This window comes from Schistocerca gregaria, chromosome 1 (assembly GCF_023897955.1).
Source record: "Schistocerca gregaria isolate iqSchGreg1 chromosome 1, iqSchGreg1.2, whole genome shotgun sequence".
Classification (NCBI taxonomy): domain Eukaryota; kingdom Metazoa; phylum Arthropoda; class Insecta; order Orthoptera; family Acrididae; genus Schistocerca; species Schistocerca gregaria.
In genome coordinates this window covers 344,725,519-344,739,741 of record NC_064920.1, presented here as the reverse complement: position 1 = coordinate 344,739,741, position 14,223 = coordinate 344,725,519, and the positions used below count along the sequence as shown (strand labels likewise).

Below are 14,223 nucleotides of genomic sequence, written 5' to 3'. Positions count from 1 at the left end.
CATGATCTAGCAACTGTAGTAAGGCAAAGCAATTCCCACCAGAAGGTTGGTCTGAACAGCGAAAAAAGTGGTCCAACTAAAACATTCATATTTCTTTACGTACTATAGGAATATGTGATAAAAATGGGGGTTCGTATTTAAAAAAACGCACTTGATATCCGTTTGACCTATGGCAGCGCCATCTAGCGGGCCAACCATAGCGCCATCTGGTTTCCCCCTTCAAGCTAGACAAGTTTCGTTCTTTGTAGTTTTTTCATTTGGCGCTTTCGTGAGATATTTGGCCCGGTCACGATCAATGGACTACCCTGTATAACTTCTGCATGCCACATCTGAAGATGGAGCTGAAATTATTCGAAGACAGTTTATGCATATAAACAAATAATTCGTAAGTGACTGGCCACAGTCATCTGTACTTGTTTTTGATTAACACAAAGCCACATGTGCTACAGTATCCTTAATGGACGAGCTTAACCTGGACTGGCGCTCGCCTGCGTGTGTCTGCAGTCAGCTACAATCTGTCAGGAATATTTTGTTAGTAATTGCTTTTAGTTGCTGATCTGTCTATCAAATCTACTCGCAGTATCATTGCAACCGATGTCTGGGTCACATTAAGACGTGGAAATGTTCAAGTGTTCCATTCTGTAGACTTGCAGAAGCTAAGTGTGACAAGGTATGGCTAATTGGGGACTTCACAGCGATAAAGGCCAGCATAAGCCCTTTATCTGAGTTTTGTTACGCCAGAGAGAGATACTCAGGAACGTGCTGCAGCATTTGCTGACACGCGTTTTTCGCCGTGTATCTGTACCCGCTTCCTGTCTACGAAGCAACTTCGTGGAAGGCGCCGTTACGCCGGCCAAATGATTCACCAGTGCTTACGAAAGACTCATTCGAATCATTCACTCTGAGTACGAAACACGCACGGTAGCTCGTTTCCTTTTACGATGCGTCATTTTGCAACTCTCTCCGTGCGACGAATAGTAATGCCTGTAGAACACAAGCCGGACAGAAACCTCGTATGCCGGAGTACGCGATTGGTAGCTTCATTTCCGGTATCGCGTTGACTGATGTCAACAGAAATGTCATCGACTCGATAACAACTCAGAGAAATAAGCTCAACCACTTAAGGGGGGTTATATGAGAAAATACGTGGGTATATAAAATGAATGTAACTTTTACTGTTCGCGAGATAATTGAACCAAATTTTGCCTATGTTGTCATTCGGTGCTTGTCTATAATCTGGAGTTTTTAGATTTTTTGTTAAATATTGTGATCAGGATGTCACTGGACACTTCTAGAACATACACTATTACATGAGGATCTTTTGAGGGTTAGTTTACTTATCACTTTCGAAATGTGGTATGTTATTCTTATTCATCAGATAAACAATTGTGTACCAGCTGTTGAATATCAGTCTCAGAAGTCCCGCAATATTTTTTAAAAAAATATTTTTATTTGAAAAAGATTTAAATAAAAAAAATTTTGTACCAAGGAAAGTTGTATTATAGTATGTACAAATTCTGTAGCAAATTTCACCCTAATTTGTCTGCAGTGTTTCAGCAGATGTTCCTTATACACTCCAAAATGAAGTGACGGGAAACACAGAAGAAAATTTTATTAGGATCTATGCCAGAAGCAAGTACCTCAGAGTAGGCCATAGTCATACATTGGTCTTTTTGATCGTCATGTAATTCCTTTCTTCTAGTCTGATCCTTCTGTCGTGTCGTTCGGCAATGGTATTCTTGAATGTTTCCAATGAAGCAACCTGCATCAAATCATAGTCTCATAAGCGTTCTGATTCTTCCAGTGTTACCATCGTTGAACACCAGAGGAGCATCATACGAGGAAATTTTAACGACAGTAGATGACCAAAATTTTGTCTTCGGGCGTTTCTTTTAAATGAGGTTACTGAAGCTTTCGTTTGGGTTTCCTGATCCATCGTGTGTGCATTTCTTTAATAAATCGTAATTAGTCGCATCCTAAGTGGTCTCACAGCCTTCGTTACTCTAGAGATGTCTAATGGCAGGAAATAATAAAATAGGAAAAGTGGCGTGGCACTGCGTATTGGTTGAAACAAGATGGCTTTTACATCATTTGTAGCACGAATTAAACTCTGAAAATTAAAGACAATATTTCTAACATACTACAGAACTAGCTGGCGGAGAAAAAAATTTCTACATTTTTTGACCGATTGTATACACATCCTCTGTTAAAGGAGCACCGTGCTCACTTTGGATGGCCGTGTATGGCGTAAAAATGGTACCAAGCCGTCACGTGATTCTCGACTTGTGACGTCAGACGTAATGTTCGGTTGTATGAAATCAGCGCGGTACGATGGATCGATGTGGAAAGTGACAGAATAGCCGAAAGAAGCTACCGTGTTTGGACGTGCCCATGACCACACTGTTAATGAAATTTTCCCATTTGTTGGTCTATGGAAGCGGAGTGTCCTATGTGTGTACAAGGAATGGAGGTGTAGCACTTGAGCCAGTATATATGGAATAAGAACAGTGGGTCTTAAAAAAAGAGACCCGAAGCGTATGTCAAGCCTTATCAATAACAATCGGCTTCAAACCTGATAGAAATATCTACGGTCAGCGAAATAGTTTCCCCGAGAGTACCTCGCGAAAGTCCGTTCCTCGCAGCAGCAGCACATGAGGCAATACGTCTTCAAACGGCGAAACAACACGTTAACTTGACAGTCGCGATGTTGTCTCTTTTCAAATAATGCAAAGCGTTGAGTAAATCGACGATCCCAACTGGGCTTTTAACATGTAGAGTATGGAGGGTGTAGCTTAGCCCGTACAGGAATTGAACAAAAATATGGAAACGTTGCAAACATAATCTATTACCATGCCTAATACGGTGTAGGAATCCCGTTGACATTCAAAACAGGTTCCAGTCGTCTCGGAATGGATAAATACAGGTCCTGTATGGTTTCCGAGCGAATGTGATACCATTCTTCCAGCAAAATAGTGACAAACTCAGATGACGATGATGGAGATGGGTAGCGATCACTCAGCGTTCTCTCCAAAGTGGGCCACAAAAGCTCAACAATATTGAGGTGATGTGACTGTGCAGGCCAGGGGAGCTGCAACAGTTCATCCCCGTGCTCACAAAACCAGTCCTGGATGATGCGGGCTTTGTGAACACGGACGCTGTCGTCTTGAGCGTGATCATTACGGAACAAACATTGTACCATAGGATGGACATGAACAGCCCAAATGGTCACATAAACCTAGGCAATAATGTGACCTTGCTGAGTAAGCAAGAAGCTCATGAAAAACTATGATATGACATACTGAAATCATCACCGAACTCCCACCATTTTTCGCTCTTGTGATGTCAACTTGGCCAGCTGTTGGAACAGTGTGAAACAAGACTTATTCGACGAAATGGCTCTGTCCAGTTGCTCCATTGTCCACGTTTTATGGCTTCGGCACCAAGTTTTTCTCTTACATGCATTTGCATCACCGATGATTGATTTTGGGATTCGTCTTACAATACCATGCATTCGGAGCTCCATTCGTGTTGCCCTGTGCCGTTCGAATTCACTGAGCCCCGACGTAATACAGTCGCAACTACACAGGGCATTATTCTGAACACAACTGGCATTTATAACGAATTGAAGACATTGCACAGGTACCGTTCGTGGCGGGGGAAAACAGCGCCACCAGCTTGTTTGGCTAGCATCTGCATTCATGTTCAAGCACACATTTCTCCCGGTGTTTCCATATGTCTGTCTAGCATTTGTAGGTGCCTCTTGCGCCCATCCACACACGTTACCGAGAACGTGAACCACGACATTTGTTTCAATATACACGGTGATCAGTTGTTGCATTTGTTTCCTCCATCAGAATTATGAGCATACTGTGAACATTCCCGTCTTTCGAAGATAATAGCCATGTCCACATGACTGCATACGTATGCCCTTGGTTTGAGGAACACTCAGGCATTCTGTCGCAAGTTGTTTAATTCTCTATTACCCATAGTCAATCCCAAGGGAAATGTCTGGGGCTATTTCGAACAGTGGAGGCAGCGTAGTAATTAATATCCTCCCAATCCCGCGGGATCAAATCACCAATGGATGGAGCTAGCTGGATCTGGCATACGGCAAACCTGAAGGAGCATGTCGACTTTCTTCCTCGCCGAATTGAAGCCATTATCGAGGCTAGAGACGATGTCACGCACTATTAGCATGATTGTTGTTGAATTAAAATTATAAACTGCATTTTATAAGCAATACAAATTTGATGATTATAAAGAATCCGCCTTGATTGCAAATAGAAACCGGATGTTGACCTAGGTTTCGGCGCGGATAACCACGCCTTCTTCGGAATACACTAAACAACAAACTGCCTAAAGAGGCATGGTCCAACATTAATGTCTCTGTAGGCAGTTTGTAGTTTTAGTGTGTTCCGAAGAAGGTGTGGTTATTCGCGCCGAAACCTAGGTCAACATCCGGTTTCTATTTGCAATCGTGGCGGATTCTTTATAATCATTAAATTATTCACGATTGCTGACGCGGTGCAATGTTAAAAGTTCTCAAATAAAAATTTGTTTATCCCGTAACTCTTTTATGTAACTAATTACTTCTGATATGAGTACAGTTTGCATGCACAAACATAAAATATTCATTATTATAGTTGTTTTTTGTACTCGATCATCATCATGATGAATGTCAGCAGCTCGTGGTCTAGTGGCTAGCGTAGCTGCCTCTGGGTAACGGGGTCCCGGGTTCGATTTTCGGCCGGGTCGGGGATTTTCTCTGCCCGGCGACTAGGTGTTTGTGTTGTCCTCATCATCATTCGAGACTGGAAACGGAACGATTGGGAACTTGTAAGGGCGCTGATGACCACGATGTTGAGCGCCCCATAAACCAACATCATTCTCATCATCAATATCAAAGGCAAGAGTTTCCTAAGCAGTCTTGATAACTGTGAATGTTATTTATGAATAACAAAAAAATGGCTCTGAGCACTTTGGGACTTAACATCTATGGTCATCAGTCCCCTAGAACTTAGAACTACTTAAACCTAACTAACCTAAGGACATCACACAACCACCAGTCATCACGAGGCAGAGAAAATCCCTGACCCCGCCAGGAATCGAACGCGGGAACCCGGGCGTGGGAAGCGAGAACGCTACCGCATGATCACGAGATGCAGGCTATGAATAACAGAAACAGGTTTTATGTAAGCTCAACGAATTATTAAAGTGGTGTTTCATATGTTTTGTTTTATGGTTAAAAAAAATTCTTTTTTTTTTTAGGAAATCGCGTTTTTTGGTGCTATATGATAAATCAGTATTGATTTTTTATTTTTACTACATCATCGTTCTGTTTCATGTTATAAACAAAAAATTTTCGAATGAAACCTGAAGCAAACATTGACAAGATCAATTTTGCTATAAATACTATTTATTTTTAAGTAACAGACAAGAGGATAACTATGTAGAACAAAAATGTTGCATAGGTCACACACCCATTTATACATCCTCACTCAGTTTCTAGACAGTTCACCGCTCCTGGTTTCTAGTGGAATCTAGTTACACACTGATCGCATACGCAAACAAAGCGCTCAACTTTAGATAATTCCCGATAGGTATGCAACACACATGACATACAGGTAATGCGGTTACAATCTTAACTGAACAAAGCTACTAGGAAAATTACCGCAGTATATACTTACTTGTGACAGTCTACGACAGTTTTACAACTCAGTTGTAAGCAAGAGGACGTAGCCCTGTCCTAAGCAATAGCAACGTTGACGGTTCTCTTTGTTCCCCCCTCATGTATATTCAAGCTTTTCTCCGAGCCCCCTCCCCCCCTCCCCACTGCCTCCTCACCCCCACGCCATTTCCCGCCCATATACCACCTACAGGCAGAAGGCAACGAAAATTACTAAACTTTATAAATTGACATTAAGAAAATCTCCGCCGGCCGTGGTGGTCTTGCGGTTCTAGGCGCTGCAGTCCGGAACCGTGGGACTGCTACGGTCGCAGGTTCGAATCCTGCCTCGGGCATGGATGTGTGTAATGTCCTTAGGTTAGTTAGGTTTAAGTAGTTCTAAGTTCTAGGGGACTGATGACCTAAGATGTTAAGTCCCATAGTGCTCAGAGCCATTTGAACCATCTCCGATGCTCTGAAAAGGTAGTGCGAGCGTGACCTGACTCAGTTTCATTCACAAACACATATTCAGAGTAACCGGAAAGTTACTAAACATATTTAACGTTAGAAAGAAAACTAAAAGCAACAGAATAAAATGGATTGGACATCTCGACAGAATGAACGATGACAGACTACCTTACAAAGTCAGAAATTACAATTCGGTAGACTGAAGAAGTCTGGGAAGGCCAAAGAAAAGATGGCAGGCAAAAGCCTAATACTCGAAGTGCAATGGAAGAAGAAAAGTAAGAGCTATTATCAGATAGGTAAATGTCAAGCACGGGTACAACAACAGAAATCAATTTTTTTCCCAGGATGAAAAATTGCAGATTGTGTGCAAAATAAAGAAATCATTACATAAAACAAATATGTTCAAATAAGGCTTCCTTCTGAAGGCAGGGAGTAAGAACGGGAGTTAAACGCCGTATCGCCGTCAAGGTGATTAAATCAGATTAGTAGTTCAGTTAGAAAGGATAGGGGCCCTGGCCTATTTCGAGGAGGCATTCTAATATTGATCTGGTATGATTCAGAAAGCCTGCAGGAAATGTAAATACGAATAGTCAGACATGGCTTTAACTATTCTCTTCTAGAAAGGAAGTACTGCCTGATTACTTGAAACTCTTTAGCTTAACGGAAGGAAACTATCATAGTCAAAGCACTATAGATAAAGGAAAACATGAGCCGAAAAACAGGTATAACGCCAAAATGAATCCTCTCAGACCAGCAGAAGCAAAATGAAGGACTTCTCTTGTACATGAGTGATTAGTTTAACTAAAACTACTAGCCTATGCGTTTTGGAATTACGAATTACAACTGTGAATTCCCTTCTCCTTGTTTGGTGTTGTGACAGCATATTTCATTTGAAATACATCTCACGTTCAATACCCGTGTCGTTCCGCCATATCAGTCGCGCTCATGCCTTTTAATTGCACCGTTTTTTAGGACGAGGATGATTCTCAATGTACCATCTATAATAACGTCTCCCAACGAAAAGACACGGACCATATAAGAGGGCACTTTTCTGACGTAAATGACGAAAGTAATATTGTCGCCTCCCACGTAAGTTGTCACAGTACCTTTTTTCGTGTTTCTCTCCTCTTTTTTGATTTGTACGTACACTGGATACTTCTGTTTCCAAAACGTGACCTAAGAAACTGAGATTTTGGTGCACGGAAATGTCCTCCCTACAGGCGATATGTATATTACTTCCGAATTGTGAGGTGAATCCACTATACATCAACGGTAGAGAGCACCAGGGAATGTGATTTTACAGGTGGAGCTCGTATCATCAAGAGAACGGAGTGTCAAGAGTGGTGTGGTGTTATCGAGAACGAAGATAATCGGTCTGCTTATCGCCTGACGCATTGTGTCAATAAACGCAATACCACACTTCCGATTAATCTACTTTGTGCTCTTTCCACGAAAAAAGTGAAACGTCACTTGTTTCTCTTCATTTACACCACAGCAACAACATTTCGCACATTTTTCTAGAGCAGAAAAAGTGCTACTAACTAGTTCAATAACAGCACTGAGAGATCTCATAGACAGATTAGTCTCATGTAGCTCTGCATTTCACATCCTATCTACCAAAGTAGTCAATTTCACCTGATAATGTTCATGGTGTAATCGTATGAAAGCGATTATTACCAGTTCTTGCAAACAGAAAGCTATGCCGCCATATGTATACAGTTAATTCGAAATTCATCTTTACGTGCAAGACTTGTACCGTCTTGCCATATCTGCGATGCTCCGCCACTGCCCCTTACCTACACTCTTTTTATGGCGGTGGTGATTGGAAAGCACCACCGTAAACCTATTCAACAATCATAGCAATACTGCTTTACCATTTTCCAGGCAGCTTTTCGATGAGAGTAATACTGTCACCACTTCTACGAGTTGTTATTGTTTTTCCTTCTCTCTCTCTCCCCCCCCCCCCCCTTTCCTGCGTCCTACACACATTACCTATTATTACACCATCTTGTCGATGAAGAGCTTCTGATCCTCGTTCTTCACAGGAGTATCTACTTTTGGTGTAAATCTGCTTGGCGTAATAACAACTCGTCGCAGACTGAATACACTAAGGTAATAAAAGTCATGCGATACCTCATAATATTGTCGGATCTCCTTTCGCCCGGCTTAGTAAAGCAACTCGAAGAGGCATGTACTCAACAAGTCGTTGGAAGAAAGAAGCTTACTGGCGCTCAACGCCGAGGTTATCAGCGAAATCATTGGAAGTCCACTGAACAAATATTGAGCCATGCTGCCGTCCATAATTGATAAAGTGTTGCCGGTGCAAGATTTGCACGAACTGACCTCTACCTTACGTCCCATAAATGTTCGCTGGGATTCACGTCGGGCGATCTGGGTGTCCAAATCATTCGCTCGAATTGTCCAGGACGCTCTTCAAAACGATTGCGAATAATTCTGGCCCAGTGATATGACGAAATGTCCCCCATAAAAATTCCATCGCTTTTTGGAAACATGGAAGTCCACGAATGGCTGAAAATGGTCTCCACGTAGCCGTATATAACAATTTCCAATGAATGATCGGTTCAGTTGGACCAGAGGACCCAATCCATTCTCTGTAAACACAAGCCATATCATTACGTAGCCACCACTTGCTTGGACAGTGCCTTGTTGACGGGTCGATGGCGTCGTAGAATCTGAGCAACACTCTAATTCCACCATCGGCTGTCATCAAAGAAATCGGGGTTCACCTGGCCAGGCCACAGTTTTCCAGTCGTCTAGGGTCCAACCGTTATGGCCACGAGCCCAGGAGATGCGCTGTAGGCGATGTCTTGCTATTAGCAAAGGCACTAGAGTTGGTCACCTGTTACCGTAACCCATTAACGCCATATTTCGCCACATTGTTCTAAAGGCTACATTCCTCATATGTCCTATATTGATATCTGCGGCTATCTCACGCAGTGTTGCTAGTCTCTTAGAACTGACAATTTTACGCAAACGCCACTGCTCTCGGTCGTTAAATGAGAGCCGTCAGCCATTTCGTTGTCCGTGGTAAGAGGTAATGCCCGAAAACTGGTATTCTTGGCCCACTCTTGACACTGTGGATTTCGGAAAATTACATTCCTATCGATTTGTGAAATGGAATGTCCCATGCGTCTAGCTCCAACTACCATTCTGCGTTCCAAGTCTGTTAATTCCCATTGTGTGAACATAAATCACTTCGGAAACCTTTCCTCATGACTCACTTGGATTCAAATGACAGCTTCGCCAATGCACTGTCCTTTTATACCTTGTGTACTCGGTACTGCCACCATCTGTATATGTACATATCGCTATCCCATGACTTTGTCAGAGTTTATCTAGTCCCCGTGTATGGGATAGCTGCTTTGAGCGGAACGGTAATACATTTCCGGTATATCGTCAGCCCAAACAGATTTGCGATTGATTGTTTGCTTGTATGAATGTGAATGAAAGAAAAGAGAGAAGCACGAACAACCAATAATCAAAGAAGCTATAATTATCTCATATCGTACATGTAACGGAGTGAACACTGTACTGAACCATCTGGTGGAACTGACAGTTTCAGCGTACCTCTCAAACGAGTAGGTACCCTTGTCCACTGTATCTCATTTTAAGGTTAACAGTGTCAGTATTACAATTGCAGCCAATCATTTAATGAAGTAGGGTATTCATTTATTTGCATTATTAGTTTCGAGTTATTGTACCCTTATCTTTAGATTAGGCTTGCAGAAAATTTATATTACAATTTTCTAAGCATCGGGCTGGGCGCTGGAATTTGTTTCACTCTGATGAAAGATACTGCGGAGAAACTGCTTCGAATGATAGTTTTTCTGCAAATTATGTTGCCTTATTTTTACTTTCCGCCTTTTAAAAGCAACTCTTAATACTTTAGAGGTTAGAATCCATATTCTGACCTTTATCTACATTCATACCACGCAAAACATCGTGAGATGCATGGCAGAGATAATGACAATGTTAAGAAAACAATTATTTCATTCATTGTGTCGAAAATATATTCAGCACATTTGGACACCGTATTTACATAAGACCCTACATGGTTTTCGTCTACTATCTTGCACCGAACCATTCACGGTTGTATGTTTTACTTTCTATGTTATGTTTACGTTGATAGTGTCACCTGTCTCAAGCACCTTCGTGATCTTTTTACATTTCTAACATTTATAGTCGCTGAAAGTTATTTGTATTACACAAGCCGCCACAGTCCAGAAGCCGTGAGATGGTATCGGAGGCCTGTACCTTCTGCCGCAGCTCGAGTACTCCTGTCCTCGTTGGCTCTCTAGCCTTGTCGTCGGTGGAAAAAGTAGTTTGATCCGGTTCTATGTACACTCACTCTTACTTCACAAAGGGCCAAGCATCGTTACTCTCTCATAAACCATTTTATTGAAACATACCATAAGGGCGCTGCGTAACAGAAACACTGTCAACGTTATTCCATAATGGACATGGGCCCACAAATTTGTTTCAGATGTGTAACAACGCGTTATGAAGATCAAAAGTACTGACGGTTTAAGAAACGAGGAGATTCTTTAAAGAGGAGATGAGGGATGCCTGTGGAAAATGATTATAACCGGACGAGTGCAGCAAAGTGGGCGTTTAATGAAATAAGAGGGGATGATAAAAGTCAATAACGCAGCGACCTGTGAATAGGAAGAGAGAAAGGGAAATCTACGGTTAAGCAATATGCATCGGCAAAATAGAGGACATGACATTTAAGACGAGATGAAGAGAACATCGAAGAACGAGAATGAAGAACTGCGGCTGTAAATATGTATTTCTTTTTTTAATGATGGCGATATCCTTACATTTCAAGCAGTTCAAGATCAACAAAAAATTAGTAGACAACATACGTTTGTTTACTGTTACCCTTCTCTTTCCTGCGTCGACTTCCCTCAGAAGAGACAATGGTTCTGCCTTCTTCAGGAAAAGAAGAAGAAAGAAATGTGTGCTCGCTGCTTACCTGCTGGTACCGGTATCTGTCTTCGAAGCCCGGCCTGTTCCTGTCGTAGCCGTACGCCGACTCGGGAGGCGGCTGGCTGAGACCATAGCGACGACCATTGAGCACGTAAGTCCTGTAGTTGGGGTCCCCGGGGGTCGGTGGTACGAACACTCCGTCCCTATTGTAGTAGCCACCACCTGGCACTTGTTGACACAAAGCGAACTGCGCTGACAACGCTGACAACAATGTCAACAACAACGGCGTCTTCAGCGCGGTCGCCGCCATTTTCGACGCCACCGTTGTCTTCGTATCCAGGGCAACGCCCTCACACAAAACACGCGCGTTCGTCTGTATGCATGTGACTACCGCACATGGACGCTGTCAGCACCTGCGACAACCCACGCGCGATAAACAGATGTCGACCCACTCCTCAACGTGTCATCAGTCTACTACTGTCATTTACAAGAAAGTTTACGTAAACGTATGCGTGACACGTAGGTACGAAAGCACTTGCACCAACCTCATCGCAAGGTAGCTATTGACGGCTGTTCCACGCCCGTCTATTTAAAGAACAGCCATCCCTAGCACTGGTTTGAATTGTACTGAACGCCAGGCTCGTCCTTGAAACGTTTTCGCTAACGTTCACCTGGTAGCGCTACCTGCCGTTTTTCGAGATTTCCCCCCCCCCCCCCCCCCCCTCTGGTGTACGAGTGGAAAGCGGTCCTTTTGTCTTTGCGTCGGCGTCCTCACAGTTGGCAAGTTTCCGGGCAGGTGTCAGCAGCGATCGCAGCTCGCGCGTTCCAGGCGAGGAGCGCGCGCAACGACCTACAGCAGTCCTCCCTAGATGGCAGCAGAGGAAGAGATTGGAAGCATCTGCGGCTTACGGGATGGCAGTGAAGCTACCAGGTCTCGGACTACGGAGCGGAGGATTTTTCAACGTTTTACGGTTCTGCGCTGTGAATATCACTAATCACAAAATATTAAGACTGGATTTCTATAGAACATCCAATTTGAAAAATGGTACACACTTTGTAGGACTAGTACAACAGTTTCGTTTTCACCATGTGTCAGGGCGTTTCGTTCTGGCAATGGTTGATCGGAAATTGCTTGATTGTTCAACAATATACTTCCAAATGTCAGAAAATTCCTTCACAACAACTTGTCGACTCTAGTTAAATCATATTACGAAGGCATAATACCATATGATCAACATTGAGTTATCCGACACAGAGTCGACTTAAGGCCGCGCGAATCACGTAGAACCAGTTTATTTTAACGTATTATTTTGCAGCCGTTTGTCTTGAGGTATTATTCTGCAGATCAACTATAATACAATTTTATTTCACTAATTTAACCACGTTTAACAATACGTCTGTCATAAAATATAAATGATAACTAGGGTGTTGTTGTTCTTGCTTTCATTAAGTGGGAGGAGGAAGGTATCAAATGTCCGAGGTTTTTACCATCGCTCGAATTACTGAAAGCAGAACTGACTGTTGCCTTCTGTTCTACGCGCTTACTTCATAGAGTGCCGCAGAACTGATCTTAAATCAGTGTCGCCATTTAGTGGTTTTACCATTAAATCTGGTGGTACCTGTCTAGTGCTCCAATTTTGCATCTAGCGGCTACTGTGAGTTACGATGGATTTTAAAAATATTTGTATGGTTTTGTGGTAAAAGTATTTTTAAAAATCACTCGAGCCAGTCAACAAACAGCAAACAGCACTATTTAATATGATGACGTCTTGTAGCACTTAAATTTATATCGCTTAAAGATCCATGATGACGATATTCTGTCTTTGTTCCCGTATTGTTAGGCGCCTGTATTATGCGCTCTAGTATCAATAAATCTGCAACTGCATGCACAGATCATAACTGTAGTGCCGGTGTTAATGTGGGGTTTTACGTCATTGGATATTGTTTTAGTGTTAACTAAACATGCAGAAAGTAAATTTCGTACTGAATAGCTACGCAACATTTGCAGAGTGGCTAGAAGTAATTCAAGGCGATGTCACAAAAACATACTGTAAATTTTGTCGTAGTACTTTGATAGCGCGTTATGCCCACATATTAAGCCACAGTGATACAAAAACACAAGACGGCTGCAGCACTATTTTCTAGCGTAAGACTATCAAAAATACCTTTCAAAACTATGAAAGAATCTTTAGAAATGACACAAGCGGAGGTTTCCAACCATGTGCGATGGTTCAAATGGCTCTGAGCACTATGGGACTTAACATCTGTGGTCATCAGTCCCCTAGAACTTAGAACTACTTAAACCTAACTAACCTAAGGACATCACACACATCCATGCCCGAGGCAGGATTCTCCGGACTGAGCGTCTGGAACCGCAAGACCACCGCACCCGGCATGTGCGATCATGTCATGTGATCACTTAAGTGATTTGTGCAAGAGTAAACTAACAGACAGTGATACATCCAATTTGAAAAAAAGACATTCCGCATTTGTTCCTTAGGCACTGTGTTTGTCGTTCAATTCAACTTGCTCCTTCTGCAGCGAGCGAAACGCTGACAAGAAATTTTGACTTCTTAGTGTGGGAAACATGTAATTGGGTTTTGCATTCGTCAACACGCTGTCTGTTGTATTGTGATATTTATCAGACAGAAAAAAAAGAAGGAGAGAGAGAGAGAGAGCAGTATCCCTAAAAATTCCACGCGCGTATGATACGCAATGGTTTTCATAGAGTCTGCGGTAACAAGTGTTACAGACTAGCGGTTAAAGCTTAGGACGCAGTTCGAAACGCCGCGAATCAGAGACAAGTGTTACGCTGCAGAAATGCTTTGTGCAATGTTTTCTGATGAATGCAGTATGGCGTATTTAATATTTTTAAAGCTGATTTTTCCGTATTTGCAGGTTGTTGATAACATTTTGAATCCAGCTCAGAGGATCCGTGGAAGCTGTTAAATGATGTCGTTGTGCTAACAGATTCATAAATGAAAAAAGTAGTCCCCACATATTCTGTGCAAAGAAAACTTAATTTAGACTTTGAGAAGTACTTAGACTCCTAACCATATCAAAGATATTAATTCGAAAAAAAAGATTAATGAATTGAGAAAATCTCAATCACACCCAGATCAAGAATACATCCTACGTCA

General features: G+C 42.3%; 1 protein-coding gene across 2 annotated transcripts in view; it reads right to left on the bottom strand.

The window, feature by feature from the left end:
* LOC126344570 (cholinesterase) overlaps positions 1 to 11,777 on the bottom strand; it is a 151,310-nt gene extending 139,533 nt beyond the window's left edge. The window contains exon 1 of one of the 2 annotated variants that reach the window (XM_050002030.1): positions 11,130 to 11,777. In XM_050002030.1, the coding sequence (XP_049857987.1) occupies positions 11,130 to 11,393 (264 nt within the window). In that variant the 5' untranslated portion in view covers positions 11,394 to 11,777. The remainder of the gene's footprint in view (positions 1 to 11,129) is intronic. The other variant, XM_050002029.1, reaches the window with a different exon arrangement.
* Between the last annotated feature and the right edge of the window lie 2,446 nt (positions 11,778 to 14,223).